At 41.7% G+C, this 16,452-nt stretch overlaps 1 protein-coding gene across 4 annotated transcripts in view; it reads left to right on the forward strand.

Moving 5' to 3' along the window:
• The window catches only part of LOC110506682 (tubby protein-like), a 105,910-nt gene that overhangs the window by 39,702 nt on the left and 49,756 nt on the right, over positions 1–16,452 (forward strand). The window contains exon 1 of one of the 4 annotated variants that reach the window (XM_021586474.2): positions 4,831–5,640. The exons of the other annotated variants lie outside the window; for them this stretch is intronic. Coding sequence (XP_021442149.2) covers positions 5,603–5,640 — 38 coding nt within the window. The 5' untranslated portion in view covers positions 4,831–5,602. Of the gene's footprint in view, positions 1–4,830; positions 5,641–16,452 lie in introns of those variants that run through there. 4 annotated transcript variants of the gene reach the window in all.

Here is a 16,452-nt window from a genome sequence, read left to right on the forward strand (position 1 = left end):
AGGGTTAGAGGCAGAGAATCCCAGTGGAAAGAGGGGAACCGGCCAGGCAGAGACAGCAAGGGTGGTTCGTTGCTCCAGAGCCTTTCCGTTCACCCTCCCACTCCTGGGCCAGACTACACTCAATCATATGACCCACTGAAGAGATGAGTCTTCAGTAGAGACTTAAAGGTTGAGACCGAGTTTGCGTCTCTGACATGGGTAGGCAGACCGTTCCATAAAAATGGAGCTCTATAGGAGAAAGCCCTGCCTCCAGCTGTTTGCTTAAAAATTCTAGGGACAATTAGGAGGCCTGCGTCTTGTGACCGTAGCGTACGTGTAGGTATGTACGGCAGGACCAAATCAGAGAGATAGATAGGAGCAAGCCCATGTATTGCTTTGTAGGTTAGCAGTAAAACCTTGAAATCAGCCCTTGCTTTGACAGGAAGCCAGTGTAGAGAGGCTAGCACTGGAGTAATATGATCAAATTTGTTGGTTCTAGTCAGGATTCTAGCAGCCGTATTTAGCACTAACTGAAGTTTATTTAGTGCTTTATCCGGGTAGCCGGAAAGTAGAGCATTGCAGTAGTCTAACCTGGAAGTGACAAAAGCATGGATTAATTTTTCTGCATCATTTTTGGACAGAAAGTTCCTGATTTTTGCAATGTTACGTAGATGGAAAAAAGCTGTCCTTGAAATGGTCTTGATATGTTCTTCAAAAGAGAGATCAGGGTCCAGAGTAACGCCGAGGTCCTTCACAGTTTTATTTGAGACGACTGTACAACCATTAAGATTAATTGTCAGATTCAACAGAAGATCTCTTTGTTTCTTGGGACCTAGAACAAGCATCTCTGTTTTGTCCGAGTTTAAAAGTAGAAAGTTTGCAGCCATCCACTTCCTTATGTCTGAAACACATTCTTCTAGCAAGGGCAATTTTGGGGCTTCACCATGTTTAATTGAAATGTACAGCTGTGTGTCATCCGCATAGCAGTGAAAGTTAACATTATGTTTTCGAATAACATCCCCAAGAGGTAAAATATATAGTGAAAACAATAGTGGTCCTAAAACGGAACCTTGAGGAACACCGAAATTTACAGTTGATTTGTCAGAGGACAGACCATTCACAGAGACAAACTGATATCTTTCCGACAGATAAGATCTAAACCAGGCCAGAACTTGTCCGTGTAGACCAATTTGGGTTTCCAATCTCTCCAAAAGAATGTGGTGATCGATGGTATCAAAAGCAGCACTAAGGTCTAGGAGCACGAGGACAGATGCAGAGCCTCGGTCCGATGCCATTAAAATGTCATTTACCACCTTCACAAGTGCCGTCTCAGTGCTATGATGGGGTCTAAAACCAGACTGAAGCATTTCGTATACATTGTTTGTCTTCAGGAAGGCAGTGAGTTGTTGCGCAACAGCCTTTTCTAAAATTTTTGAGAGGAATGGAAGATTCGATATAGGCCGATAGTTTTTTATATTTTCTGGGTCAAGGTTTGGCTTTTTCAAGAGAGGCTTTATTACTGCCACTTTTAGTGAGTTTGGTACACATCCGGTGGATAGAGAGCCGTTTATTATGTTCAACATAGGAGGGCCAAGCACAGGAAGCAGCTCTTTCAGTAGTTTAGTTGGAATAGGGTCCAGTATGCAGCTTGAAGGTTTAGAGGCCATGATTATTTTCATCATTGTGTCAAGAGATATAGTACTAAAACACTTGAGTGTCTCTCTTAATTCTAGGTCCTGGCAGAGTTGTGCAGACTCAGGACAACTGAGCTTTGAATAAAGGCACAGTCAACTTAGTGTATGTAAACTTCTGACCCACTGGAATTGTGATACAGTGAATTATAAGTCAAATAATCTGTCTGTAAACAATTGTTGGGAAAAAAAATTACTTGTGTCACGCACAAAGTAGATGTCCTAACCGACTTGCCAAAACTATAGTTTGTTGACAAGAAATTTGTGGAGTGGTTGAATTTTTGTTTTTAATGACTCCAACCTAAGTGGATGTAAACTTCTGACTTCAACTGTACTTGATTGAGACAGAAATCCAGGGATTTGTTTTAAAGCAAACCGTTGCTGTTCAACAGCTCTGGTTGGAATATGTAATGTAATCAGTGGGATTTTAAGAGGCTGTGTCTTCAGAAACATAATGCTATTGTGTTTTCCAGGTGTGAAGAGGTATTCTCAACAAGCTTTGTGTCTAATTCCTTCAGAGTACTGTAATACTTGTCTCTCTTAGCAAGATTAATTAGTTAGATATTGAAATGTCTTTTGTCTTCAATCAGTTGGATAAGCAGGTTGGCCACTTGCTGTTTTCCAATTACACAACAAAACAAACACTCGCGTGCGCATACAGACACATTGACAAGGTAAAAGTGGTTCATCAGAGAGTGTGCATGGCATGTCCTGCATGCCTGATCAGACTGATGTATTATTAACAGTGTGGCTCCTCTCCTCCAGAACTCAGCTCTGCGGCAGTGCATCACACTGGCTGGACCAGATATTTGAAGAGACCATGCACATTTTACCCAGAGCAGCATTTTCAAAGGGAATCACATCAGCAAGGGTCCAGGGCACAGGACCATTATCACAATCACTGATCCTGCCATCCTCCAGTTTCCACAATGCCTCTGGACAAGCCTCTCACAAAGGTCTGTTTTGGGACAATCTAATTGCTCTGGGTAGTTTATAGTGTTAGTCCTTTAATGATATAGCCATGACACGAGACAGCGCCTGAAACTTTTCTCATTGAATTGATTCTGTCCAGGGCTTGTTGGACATTTACTGCAGTATATTACATTTCTGTCCTTGGACATGTGAAAGTGTAGGTGAGTGTAAACAAGGAGGGAGGGAGTCTGGTAGCAGGGGCACAGTGAGAATTATGATGATGATGATGATGTGATGGCTAGCAGGGAGGGAGGGCGATAAGGGAGGGAGGGAGGGCGATCAGGGAGGGAGGGAGGGCGATCAGGGTGGGAGGGAGAGACCAGAAAGGGAGTCTGGTAGAGGAGGCACAGTGAAGATGATGATGGAACTAAAGAGGCCCCCTGCTGTCAGTCATCTACCTGACCAGATCAGCCCCAACTTCAAAGGGCTCCCACTCTGGCATCAAATATTTACCAGCCTGTTGTGCTTACACCTGCTCTGAGAAGACGAGAGGGGAGTAACTCGTCTGTCTGTGCTTTCAAACATCACACACTAATAAAGTACAGCACTCTGGTGGACTGATGTTAGTAATGTCAAGGCTTACTATGACAGTCCCACTTTACTGTCATGCATTTAGAAATGTGTTCACAGTGTTTTATCACAGGCTAAGCAATCTGCAGCACAATGTTGAGTGTTGAAGTACAGTCCAGTGGTGCAGACAGACTATTATGGCTGAGCTTGATGATGGTAATGATGATAACTGTGAGGATGGTGATGAAGATTTAGCTTATTTTCAACGAGCCAATATGTCAGAGGCACCTTTTTATTAGTGCTGTTGCCTAGCGAGAATTGTCATATGGAGCCAAGCACTCAGAAGATCAGAGTATGTTGATCTCTCACTATACAATTTAGGAGGGACAGAACATGTTGTACTTACTTAGTATCCCTGCACATTGTAAATATGGTTCTGGAACTGACCCTGTATACAGTATAGTATGCTTGCTTACTTTATCGTGTTCTTATTTTTTATATCTTGTTTATTTTTGTTCTACCTTGTTATTTTTAGTGTTACACTGTTGTTGATTACTGCGTTGTTGCGGTTAGAGCTTGCAAGAAAGGCATTTCACTGTACTTGTGCACGTGACATTAAAACTTGAAACTCCCCCAGCGCCCAGGCTTTCTCTGGATTGGCTTATTTCACAGAATTTGTTTTACCATGACTGTAATTTACCTCCATTTTATATTTCTACAGAAGCCTGGGCGTATTGCCATTCAGTTCTGTGTTTCCCAATACACCAGCGTACCAATGAACAGTAGCCTACGGATCAGTGATGCCTGTCGTTGAGGCATACCGTAAATAATTGAGAGAGAATGCTGAAGCGCCCTCAATACTGCCTCTGACGTGTTAATCTGTCACATGACTCCAGTGACATTTTGACTAGCATTGTGTGCTATCGTGAATAATATGCAGTGAAAAAGAAAGCAGATAACAGTATATCATCCCATAATGTGTGTGCAAAGTATCTGTATCAAAAAAGCAGTCTTATCTACACTGCTCTGACCTTGTTGGGGAAAGTGCATGCATGTTCCCCCATGCCTCAGCATACAGTAGCACATCCCTAAGATTGTGTGTGCGCTGGGTGGTGCAGCAAAAGGTCTGTCAGCAGTGCTGAATATTAGAATCAATAGCCAGGTTCACTGAATGCACACTAAATCAAAGTGACTGAATGTGACCATGATAGAGATGAGCAGGAAAGAGCACATCATCCCGATGATGAAATACAGTTAAAACACTGTGTCTGGGGATGTTGTGGTGAAAATACAGTATATGGAAGGGCATTTTTGTTACCATATAAAACTGGATGTTCACCAGATCAGTCTATGTCATGGAAATGGAAGGTGTTCTTAATGTTTTGTACACTCAGTATAGGTTTGACAGAGAGAGCAGGCTGGTGTACCAGATTAATAGTTTATATATTTTATTTTGAAATGTAATGTTTATTAAACACATCTGATTTGCATTTTCAGATTTCTGATTAAGCCAACATGGAATTGCATCAATAAGCAGTTTTAAGGGAAATATATTTGATTCATTTCATGTTTAGTAATAACCATCAGAACACACTAACGGTGGGTGGGGGGCAGCGTGTGTGTGTGTGTGAGAGAGAGAGAGAGCGGGAGAGAGAGAGACTGAGGCAGTCATTATCACAGACAGACAGTGTGTCTTTGTCCGGAGCATGTTAAATGACTATTACAATTACTCTGCACAGTCATATGTTAATGACATCCACTCTCAGAGAATGAATAAATCATGTCTCAGAAAACACATCTGAGTCCATGCTTTAGCAGCTAGGTGTGTGTGTGTGCGTTGACACGGGAGGAAAGACCGAACGGGAACACTACGGCTGAAACATTTTAAAGCAGCAAGACAAAAGAGAATCTCTTGTACCTGTTTCCTCCGCCTTGCAGCTTGGTGCTCGATTCCGCTCTAACTGATGCTCAGAGAGATCGTGTGAGAGATTGAGTGCCAGGGATAGAGAGGTGGAGGAGAGAAGTGAGAGAGCGCTAAGAGCGGGAGTGAGAACAGAGCAGGGTGTGAGCGAGATAGACAGACAGAGCACGAGAACCAGAACCAGAAAGAACCCGCACATGAAGGAGAGGAGACTGAGAGAAGGGGGTTGTTTTATGTGTGCTGCTTGTGTGCATGAGTGAGGAGCCTTCCTGTCTGGATCGTTAGTCATCTCCAGCCCCAGCGCTGGGCTCTGTGCTCCATAGGCTGTACTGACTGAGGAACACAGGGACATACAGACAGACGCTAGGGGACTTTGAGAGGGCTGTGCAGAGGATGTGCTGGCTGTGTGGGCTCTGTCGCCGTGATCGCTGTCTCCAGACCCCTCAGCTGCCTCTGCTTCACTCGGCTGCTGGCGCAGGTCCCCACTTAGCCCAGCACTCGGAGGACATCAGCAGTCAGTAGTAGAGAGATGAGCTCCAAGCACTCTTCCGACTGGATCCCCTACAGGTACAGTACAGTTCTCTGTGTGCTAGTCAAGACTCAACAGACCACAAGAGAAGGGAGTGGGTGGATGTTTGTGTGTACAAGTGTGAATAGCTATGCATGTTCCAGCACTATTAAGGATAGAGAGAATAAAGGATAACACCTGGGAGCATGCTTGGAAGTTTAGATTGTTGACATCAATTGACTATTCGCTAAGCCCCACCTCAGAATTTTGGGCAACAAATCTCAGTGCTTCAATGGATAGAAACTCTCCATGAGTCTGACACCTCAGGCAACCTCAAGTGAAAAATGGTTTTCTTTAAAATATAAATTGTTTAAATGGTTAAATAATTGAACAGTGCACATGGGGTAGTACTTTCTACTGTGATTCCTGAAATGCAGAGCCTCTTGGAGTATTTTTCGAATCTGAAATGATTTGGTTATTTGCTCAGCTGGTTAGCTATCTCAGTCTCATTGACCACAAAATGTTGCTAACTAGCCAGCCACTTAATATAACTTGTTTTCTCTAAATGCATGTTAGCTAGCGAAGTTAGCCATGTTGTTGATACAACTCCCAACTGCTGTCAACATCAGGATACGATTTGAGAGCACTAGCTAGTTTAGCTCCAAAAGGGATCTGCATCCCAATATGGCGACCAGAGTATGGGCGAGTGGGTGTGTCAAAAGGAAAGTAGTGGGCATTAGGAAAGGAGTGGTTGTGTCAAAAGGAAAGTAGTAGGGATTAGGAAAGGACTGGGTGTGTCAAAAGGAAAGTAGTGGGCATTAGGAAAGGAGTGGTTTTGTCAAAAGGAAAGTAGTGGGCATTAGGAAAGGACTGGGTGTGTCAAAAGGAAAGTAGTGGGCATTTGGAAAGGAGTGGGTGTGTCAAAAGGAAAGTAGTGGGCATGTGGAAAGGAGTGGTTGTGTCAAGGAAAGTAGTGGGCATGTGGAAAGGAGTGGGTGTGTCAAAAGGAAAGTAGTGGGCATGTGGAAAGGAGTGGGTGTGTCAAAAGGAAAGTAGTGGGCATGTGGAAAGGACTGGGTGTGTCAAAAGGAAAGTAGTGGGCATGTGGAAAGGAGTGGGTGTGTCGAAAGGAAAATAGTGGGCATGTGGAAAGGAGTGGGTGTGTCAAAAGGAAAGTAGTTGGCATGTGGAAAAGAGTGGGTGTGTCGAAAGCACTCTGCTATAGGTTAGATGGTTTTGATTGGTGGTGGGTGTTTTTATTTTCTTTCATACAATTACAGCACATTGAGCTATCCTACTGTGAGAGTTTGGACTTGTTTTTAAACCAGAGGATTAACCTGAGTCGTATTTCACTAAGTTTTATACAAATAACTGTACATTTTCAGTTATAAAACTGATGATTGTTTATTTTTTATAAAAAATATTGATGGTTGTACTGTTGCTGCATGCGTTGTATGTGTGTGCTTCCTATGACTGTCTCCCTGATATTGGTTACTAGTTAGCTACTTTGCACGCTGTTGCCGGACAGTAGTGCTTGTCAAGGGGGAGAAAAGGGCACTGTGTCCTGGTGTTGCCATTCATGCCCTCCCCATTGAGTAGTAGACAGTTATCAATATAGGCTGCTATCCTAATTGATATAAAAAAATGGCCACGTTAGCTTCCGCCGGCGGTTATCGACACGTCGTGCAGTCCAATCAGACACGCAAAATTGTCTTGAGTGGCAATAAATCTGCCCAATTGGCTGATTTGCTTTCCGTACACCTACTCCTTTCGACACACCAACTCGCCCATACTCCGGTCGCCATATTGGGCTGCAGCTACCCATACTTGCCAAAAGCTGTTAGCTAGTAGCTTTGACTGCATGCTGACTGCATGCTCTGGAACTTTGGCAACTACTAAGAATTTTTTAAACCTAACGCTTTGTGCTGGATGTGCCGATGTTCAAAGCAAACGAATCAGCTTTATTTAGGCAAGCCTAAATTACACTGAGTATACAAACATTAAGAACACCTGCTCTTTCCATGACATAGACTGACCAGGTGAATCTAGGTGAAAGCCATGATCCGTTATTGATGCCACATGTTAAATCCACTTCAATCAATGTAGATGAAGGGAAGGAGACCGGTTAAAGAAGGATTTTTAAACCCTTAGACCAGGTATTCCCAAACTGGAGTAAGCGCAATGCCGTCGGGGGTGTGCCAAATAAAAATGTGATTTACATAATTTAAAAAATCTGTACATTTATATTTTCCAACGGGGCTATACATTTGCGAGAAGTTTTTTTCTCACCTGAGTAGCCTTGTTTCACTGCTAAAACTTAAACTATCTAGTGTTCAGCGAAATAACAACACAATGTCAAATACAGGTAGCTTAGTCAAATAATTAACATCCAATCACATTAACCGTTACTCTCTCGTGGGAAACCTTCACTCTTGCGCAGACATTTAGAAATGAAACATGACAATTTGAAAAATAAGCCACAAGTTTTTTGAGCGAGAATAAAGACTACTTTTGAGTAGTAAGGGATGTATAAAAGCAACAGATACCATTAATAAGAAGGGGCTAGAAGCATCTTATATGGTGAGCTACCGAGTGGCTAGGACAGGCAAGTCCCATACTATTGTGGAGGACTTAATTCTTCTTGCTGCTGTGGATATGGCTGGGACAATGCTGGGGGAAAAGGCCCACAAAACTATACAGACAAATACTTCATCAAACAACACTGTTTCACTACGCATCAGTGACATGGCAAGAGATGTTTTAAATCAATTACTGCTTTGCATACAAGCCAGTGAATTATCTGCGTTACAGCTGGATGAGTCAACAGACGTGGCGTGCCTGCCACAGCTCCTGGATATGTCTGTTACATTTATGGGGGGTCAATTAAGGAAGACATCCTTTTCTGCAAACCACTGGAAACCAGGACAACATGAGAGGATATTTATAAAGTACTGGACAGCTTTGTGACATCAAATGGACTTTGGTTGTCAAGATGTGTTGGTATCTGTACTGATGGCGCAAAAGCCATGACAGGGAGACACAGTGAAGTGGTAACGCGCGTGCAAGCAGTTGTTCCCAACACCACTTGGGTACACTGCAGCATCCACTGAGAGGCTCTTGCTGCCAAGGGAATACAGTGCCTTGCGAAAGTATTCGGTCCCCTTGAACTTTGAGACCTTTTGCCACATTTCAGGCTTCAAACATAAAGATATAAAACTGTATTTTTTTGTGAAGAATCAACAACAAGTGGGACACAATCATGAAGTGGAACGACATTTATTGGATATTTCAAACTTTTTTAACAAATCAAAAACGGAAAAATTGGGCGTGCAAAATTATTCAGCCCCTTTACTTTCAGTGCAGCAAACTCTCTCCAGAAGTTCAGTGAGGATCTCTGAATGATCCAATGTTGACCTAAATGACTAATGATGATAAATACAATCCACCTGTGTGTAATCAAGTCTCCGTATAAATGCACCTGCTCTGTGATAGTCTCAGAGGTCCGTTAAAAGCGCAGAGAGCATCATGAAGAACAAGGAACACACCAGGCAGGTCCGAGATACTGTTGTGAAGAAGTTTAAAGCCGGATTTGGATACAAAAAGATTTCCCGAGCTTTAAACATCCCAAGGAGCACTGTGCAAGCGATAATATTGAAATGGAAGGAGTATCAGACCACTGCAAATCTACCAAGACCTGGCCGTCCCTCTAAACTTTCAGCTCATACAAGGAGAAGACTGATCAGAGATGCAGCCAAGAGGCCCATGATCACTCTGGATGAACTGCAGAGATCTACAGCTGAGGTGGGAGACTCTGTCCATAGGACAACAATCATTTGTATATTGCACAAATCTGGCCTTTATGGAAGAGTGGCAAGAAGAAAGCCATTTCTTAAAGATATCCATAAAAAGTGTTGTTTAAAGTTTGCCACAAGCCACCTGGGAGACACACCAAACATGTGGAAGAAGGTGCTCTGGTCAGATGAAACCAAAATTGAACTTTTTGGCAACAATGCAAGACGTTATGTTTGGCGTAAAAGCAACACAGCTCATCACCCTGAACACACCATCTCCACTGTCAAACATGGTGGTGGCAGCATCATGGTTTGGGCCTGCTTTTCTTCAGCAGGGACAGGGAAGATGGTTAAAATTGATGGGAAGATGGATGGAGCCAAATACAGGACCATTCTGGAAGAACCTGATGGAGTCTGCAAAAGACCTGAGACTGGGACGGAGATTTGTCTCCCAACAAGACAATGATCCAAAACATAAAGCAAAATCTACAATGGAATGGTTCAAAAATAAACATATCCAGGTGTTAGAATGGCCAAGTCAAAGTCCAGACCTGAATCCAATCGAGAATCTGTGGAAAGAACTGAAAACTGCTGTTCACAAATGCTCTCCATCCAACCTCACTGAGCTCGAGCTGTTTTGCAAGGAGGAATGGGAAAAAAATTCAGTCTCTCGATGTGCAAAACTGATAGAGACATACCCCAAGCGACTTACAGCTGTAATCGCAGCAAAAGGTGGCGCTACAAAGTATTAACTTAAGGGGGCTGAATAATTTTGCACGCCCAATTTTTCAGTTTTTGATTTGTTAAAAAAGTTTGAAATATCCAATAAATGTCGTTCCACTCCATGATTATGTCCCACTTGTTGTTGATTCTTCACAAAAAAAATACCGTTTTATATCTTTATGTTTGAAGCCTGAAATGTGGCAAAAGGTCGCAAAGTTCAAGGGGGCCGAATACTTTCGCAAGGCACTGTACCTGACAGCTTGAAAGACGGTTTGGACACTACAGTGAAAATGTTTAACTTTGTTAAAGCAAGGCCCCTGAACTCTCGTGTATTTTCTGCATTATGCAATGATATGGGCAGTGACCATGTAACGCTTTTACAACATACTGTGTGCTGGTTGTCAAGGGGCAAAGTATTGACATGCTTTTTTAAATTGAGAGACAAGCTTAAAGTTTTCTTTACTGACCATCATTTTCACTTGTCTGACCGTTTGCATGATGACGAGTTTCTCACACAACTGACCTATCTGGGTGATATTTTTTCTCACCTGAATGAACTCAATCTAGGATTACAGGGACTGTCCGCAACTATATTCAATGTGCGGGACAAAATTGAGGCTATGATGAAGAAGTTTGAGCTCTTTTCTGTCTGCATTAACAAGGACAACACACAGGTCTTTTCATCATTGTATGATTTTTTTTTTGTGTGGAAATGAACTCAAGCTTACGGACAATGTCAAATGTGATATAGTGAAGCACCTGAGTGAGATGGGTGCTCAATTATGCAGGTACTTTCCCAAAACGGGTGACACAAACAACTGGATTCGTTATCTGGTTTGTGACCTGCCTCCAGTCCACTTACCGATATCTGAACAAGAGAGTCTCATCATAATTGCAAAAAGCGGTTCTGTTGACAATTTTATTTAATCAGAAGCCACTGCCAGATTTCTGTTTCTTGCCTTGGCAAATCTCGCTGTTGAGACACTGATTCCCTTTGCAACCACGTACCTATGTGAGAGTCAATTCTCGGCCCTCACTAGCATGAAAACTAAATACAGGCACAGACCGTGTGTGGAAAATGATTTAAGACTGAGACTCTCCAATACAACCCAACATTGCATTGAGTTATGTGCATCCTTTCAAGCACACCCTTCTCATTCATTAACCTGTGGTGAGTTGTTCACAATTTTTGATGAACAAATAAAGTTTTATATGTAAGATGGCTAAATAAAGAGCAAAATTATTTATTATTATTTGTGCCCTGGTCCTATAAAAGCTTTTTGTCACTTCCCACGAGCCGGGTTGTGACAAACTCGCACTCGTTCTTATGTTTTAATAAATGTATCGTATAGTGTGTGTGTGGATATAGAAGTCCTCGAAGGCAGGGAGCTCGGCCCAAGTGATGTACTGGGCTGTCAGCACCACCTTCTTTGACGCCTTGAGGTCGAGGGGGATGCATTTGCCATACCAAGCGGTGATGCAGCCAGTCAATATGCTTTCGATGATGCAGCTGTATAACTTTTTGAGGATCCGAGGGCCCATGACAAATCTTTTCAGCCGCCGTGCCCTCTTCACGACTGTTTGGGTGTGTGTGGACTAGAGGTCGACGGATGATGATTTTTCAACACCGATACCGATTATTGGAGGACCAAAAAAGCCGATACCGATTAATCGGACAATTTAAATATATATATATATATATATATATATATATATATATATATATATATATATATATATATATATATATATATATATATTTTTTTTTTTTTTTTATTTATTTATTTTATTTGTAATAATGACAATTACAACAATACTGAATGAACACTTATTTTAACTTAATATAATACATCAATAAGATCAATTTAGCCTCAAGTAAATAATGAAACATGTTCAATTTGGTTTAAATAATGCAAAAAGTTTTGTAGAAGAAAGTAAATGTGCTAAGTAAGAAAGCTAACGTTTCAGTTCCTTGCTCAGAACATGAGAACATATCAAAGCTGGTGGTTCCTTTTAAGATGAGTCTTCAAAATTCCCAGGTAAGAAGTTTTAGGTTGTAGTTATTATAGGAATTATATGACTATTTCCCTCTATACCATTTGTATTTCATTAACCTTTGCCTATTGGATGTTTTTATAGGCACTTTAGTATTGCCAGTGTAACAGTATAGCTTCCGTCCCTCTCCTCGCTCCTCCCTGGGCTCGAACCAGCAACACAACGACAACAGCCACCCTCGAAGCAGCGTTACCCATGCAGAGCAAGGGGAACAACTACTAGAAGGCTCAGAGCGAGTGACGTTTGAAACGCTATTAGCGCGCGCTAACTAGCCAGCCATTTCACTTCGGTTACACCAGCCTCATCTCGGGAGTTGATAGGCTTGAAGTCATAAACAGCGCAATGCATGAAGCACAACGAAGAGCTGTGGCAAAACGCGCGAAAGTGCTGTTTGAATGAATGTTTACGCGCCTGCTTCTGCCTACCACCACTCAGTCAGATACTTAGATGCTTGTATGCTCAGTCAGATTATATGCAATGTAGGACACGCTAGATAATATCTAGTAATATCATCAACCATGTGTAGTTAACTAGTGATTATGATTGATTGTTTTTTATAAGATAAGTTTAATGCTAGCTAGCAACTTACTTTGGCTTACTGCATTTGTGTAACAGGCAATAAAATAAGAATGTGTTCTTAACTGACTTGCCTAGTTAAATAAAGGTGTAAAAAATACAATTTAAAAAATCGGCAAATCGGTGCCCACAAATACCGATTTCCGATTGTTATGAAAACTTTAAATCAGCCCTAGTTAATCGGCCATTCCAATTAATCGGTCGACCTCTGGTGTGGACCATGTTAAGTCCTTATGTGGATGCCAAGGAACTGGAAGCTCTTGACCCGCTCCACAACAGCCCTGTCATTGTGGATAGGGGCGTGCTCTCCTTTCTTTCTCCTATAGTCCACAATCAAGTCCTTGGCCTTACTGACATTGTGGGGGAGGTTGTTGTCCCTGGCACCACAATGCTAAGTCTCTGACATCTTCCCTGTAGGATGACTCGTCGTTTCATCAGCAAACTTGGTGATTGTGTTGGAGTCGTGCATGACCGCACGGTCGTGAATAAACAGGGAGTACTAAGCACAATTTATGCAGAAATCCAGGTAATTCCAAAGGGTTCACATACTTTTTCTTGCCACTGTATGTGTATTGAACACTATTCCAGAGGAAAAACAATACTGCGTGGATGTTTTGGAGTCTAATAACTCTGAGGAGGACGTTGGGAAAAAAATTATTGGTTATTGAGTAGACTGATACCCCATTTCATTGAACCCCAATCCTTAGGTAAAGCTGTACAGTCCAGTGCAATATGAATGTCAATACACACAAAAGGCTGACTGGGGAGGGGATTTCACACAGTCACAGTCCCGCGATAAGAGCTACAACGCTAATATTTGCGTAAACTCTTCACAGTTGTATTCTGTGGGTGTCACCAAATAGACTGATGCCCCATTTCATTGCTTCACATTCCAACCTTGTTTAACATGATCTATTCTAAATATGGCACGATTCCACCATTTGAAACCTTCTGCGTCACTTTCAAAAACATACTTTTATTTTGAAGGCAAACCGCAAATTCCACTATTGTGCCTAATCCTTATTGTGGCTAGCTTCACAACACATAACCCGGTCGAGTCTCACTAGCCAGATGAAGCTAGCTGTCTGCTTATAATGTTAGCTTTGGACAACAGGGTAAAGTAGCTGGCTAGCTATTTATTTTCATGAACCGAAGTTCAATTTTATTAGGCAAACAACAAGTGGCTACCTAGCTAATACTTACTCACAAGGATTCATAAATCATTGCTAAGAATAATGAAAATGACTTCAGTTTCTACTGGTCATTTGTTTTCAGGCTGGTTGTATTGGTGCTAGCTAGGTACCAAGCTAAAGCTAGCTAGCTACCCCAGACGTTGCGGTCAAATAAATAATGCTTTATTACTAACGCGGTATTGTCAACACATTGTTTGTGGCCGGTGTTTGCTTGTTTGCAGATATTTCTGTACAGCTTTGACAGTGTTACTGATAGTAGTGGTGGCGCTTGGCTTGCACGTGCAAATTCAGAACACACAACATTCTATAATAGAACTGTATTATTTGACGTGTCAAATTAAGAGCTTATTTAACGCATCAGATTTATTTTTTTTGACAAGCAAGACCCAAACGGCGTTCCATAGTATGTCGTGAAGCTAATAGCAGTGACGCTATTACTGTGTAGCTCCGGTAGGGCAACATCTAAAAATAGCACACTTGGTAATGTGTACCGGTGCTCGACCAGTCGGCGAAAGCCAACATCACCCTCGACAGAGAACGATTGATTGTCAAGGGCAATGAATTCCATTATCTTGGCGTTAATGGATTTCGCCTTTGAGTTGTCTCGCTGAAATGTTCTTACTCTTTCAAATGACTGCTCGACTTGTTGACTGCTCGATCCACACAGCAGACTTTGTGGGCTAGGTTAGGAATGCTACAGTATGTGTAGCACAAACTTTTACGCGGCATCATTACGCCATTATATAGGTATGCAAGTCAGCTTTGACAACGGTTTTGCACATCGGTGTTAATAAGCTAGACGTTGGGCCGATACCGATGTTGTCATTTTTAGCTGTTCACCGATTATATTGTGCATCCCTAGTTGAAAGCTGAGCTGTAGTCTGAACAGCATTCTCACATAGTTATTTTCCCTCCCGTTGTCCAGGTGGGAGAGGGCAGTGTGAAGTGCAATTGAGATTGCTGCATCTGTGGATCTGTTGGGGCGGTGTCGCGACTCTCCTGTGAAGATCTGAAGGATCAGGTTACAGTCGGTCCGCTCTACAGCGCCCTCTCTCTCCCGTAAATACCTTGTAGAAATTCTGCCTTTGGGCTTTGCAGGAGGAGGGGAAAGAAAACGGTAACATCAAAAGGTTGAATAATGAAACAATATTTCTGTAATGGGTCCATGGGTACTGAAAGAACAATTATCATATCAGTTGTTGTTTTGGGATCTCATTAAGGACAGTATAACAACATAACTATCTCTGAATGTGTATATTTCCCATTTATCAGATTTACATCTAAATGTTGTGGAACTTGTATGATTAAATATTAAACTATTTGTGAGAAGATGAAATGTGATGTTGGCCTTCTAAATGAGAATTGTTTTTCATTTAAAAGTTTTAACCAGTCAGTGACCACACCCACGTGAGCACAGACATTATGTCGGCGTCATGAAACGCCCCTTTTGGCAGAGTTAGAGAGAATAACTCGCTAACAAAATTTACATTAGACCAGAGAACGTGAGAACGCAGTCCATACGCTGAAATGGTTAGGAAATTTAAATCTCTAGAGACCAGTACATTACCGGGTTGCTATGGGTGTGTAAAATGGTTCTAGCTCTACATTAGATCAGCGTGACCGACAGCATGAGCTGGAAGGTACGAAATTGTTATAAACTCTGAAACTCGAAGAAGACTATAGAGGAACATTCAGTCTGCAGCTGTTTAAGTACTTTAGTCTAGTAAACACGACCGAGAACCATTCTAACCATTCTAACGAACATTTCCTATGGAAGATCCGTTCTCACAGACACCTGAAACCAAGAAGCTACAACTACAAAAGACATGGTGTTCTCTGGTGGACAACCAGAGACTTACACAACCCAAGACTTTCTGTCCAATTACTTGACGTAGATGGATCGAGTGTTTTGAACAGAGAGACAGCAAAGACATACACACGTAAATATGTTCATTACAATTATTTCGAATGAGCGGCCGTTCATGTGCAAAGTATTCACATTTCCTTGAGCATAGTTATCAGCTGTGTGTACGTTAGTGGAATTCCTTTCTCTCCCTTTCCCTCTCTTCTGAATCGGTAATTTTGTGTAACAAGCTGCCATATCAGTTTAGTCCACTAGGGACTTTTCATTGCATTGTGTATTAATTCATGTGTAAGCTATCCTGTTTGTGTGTTTATGTAATTCTGTGTGATTATTTAGTTACTTGGTAAATAAATAATTAAGCCAATTTGTGTATCGCTGATTCATCATTTATGCTAGGGTTCGTGCGGATATCCAAGAGTTTTGCGACATTCAGAATGAAACTGAAGGTAAATAAGAATTCATGATTTGACTGTGACTGATGTAAGATATATATCTTTAGAGTTTAGTTGGGAGATAGTAACTTGTTAAATAACTTTTCCCGTGATTCCCCTGATTACTACTTAATTAATTGTTATATGAATAATTTAATCGCGTAAAAATTGAATGTGGTATGTAATCATTTTATAAAATAGCAGACACATTAATGATAGTCAATAAACGACAGCGGTA

Source organism: Oncorhynchus mykiss, chromosome 26 (assembly GCF_013265735.2).
Source record: "Oncorhynchus mykiss isolate Arlee chromosome 26, USDA_OmykA_1.1, whole genome shotgun sequence".
Lineage (NCBI taxonomy): Eukaryota > Metazoa > Chordata > Actinopteri > Salmoniformes > Salmonidae > Oncorhynchus > Oncorhynchus mykiss.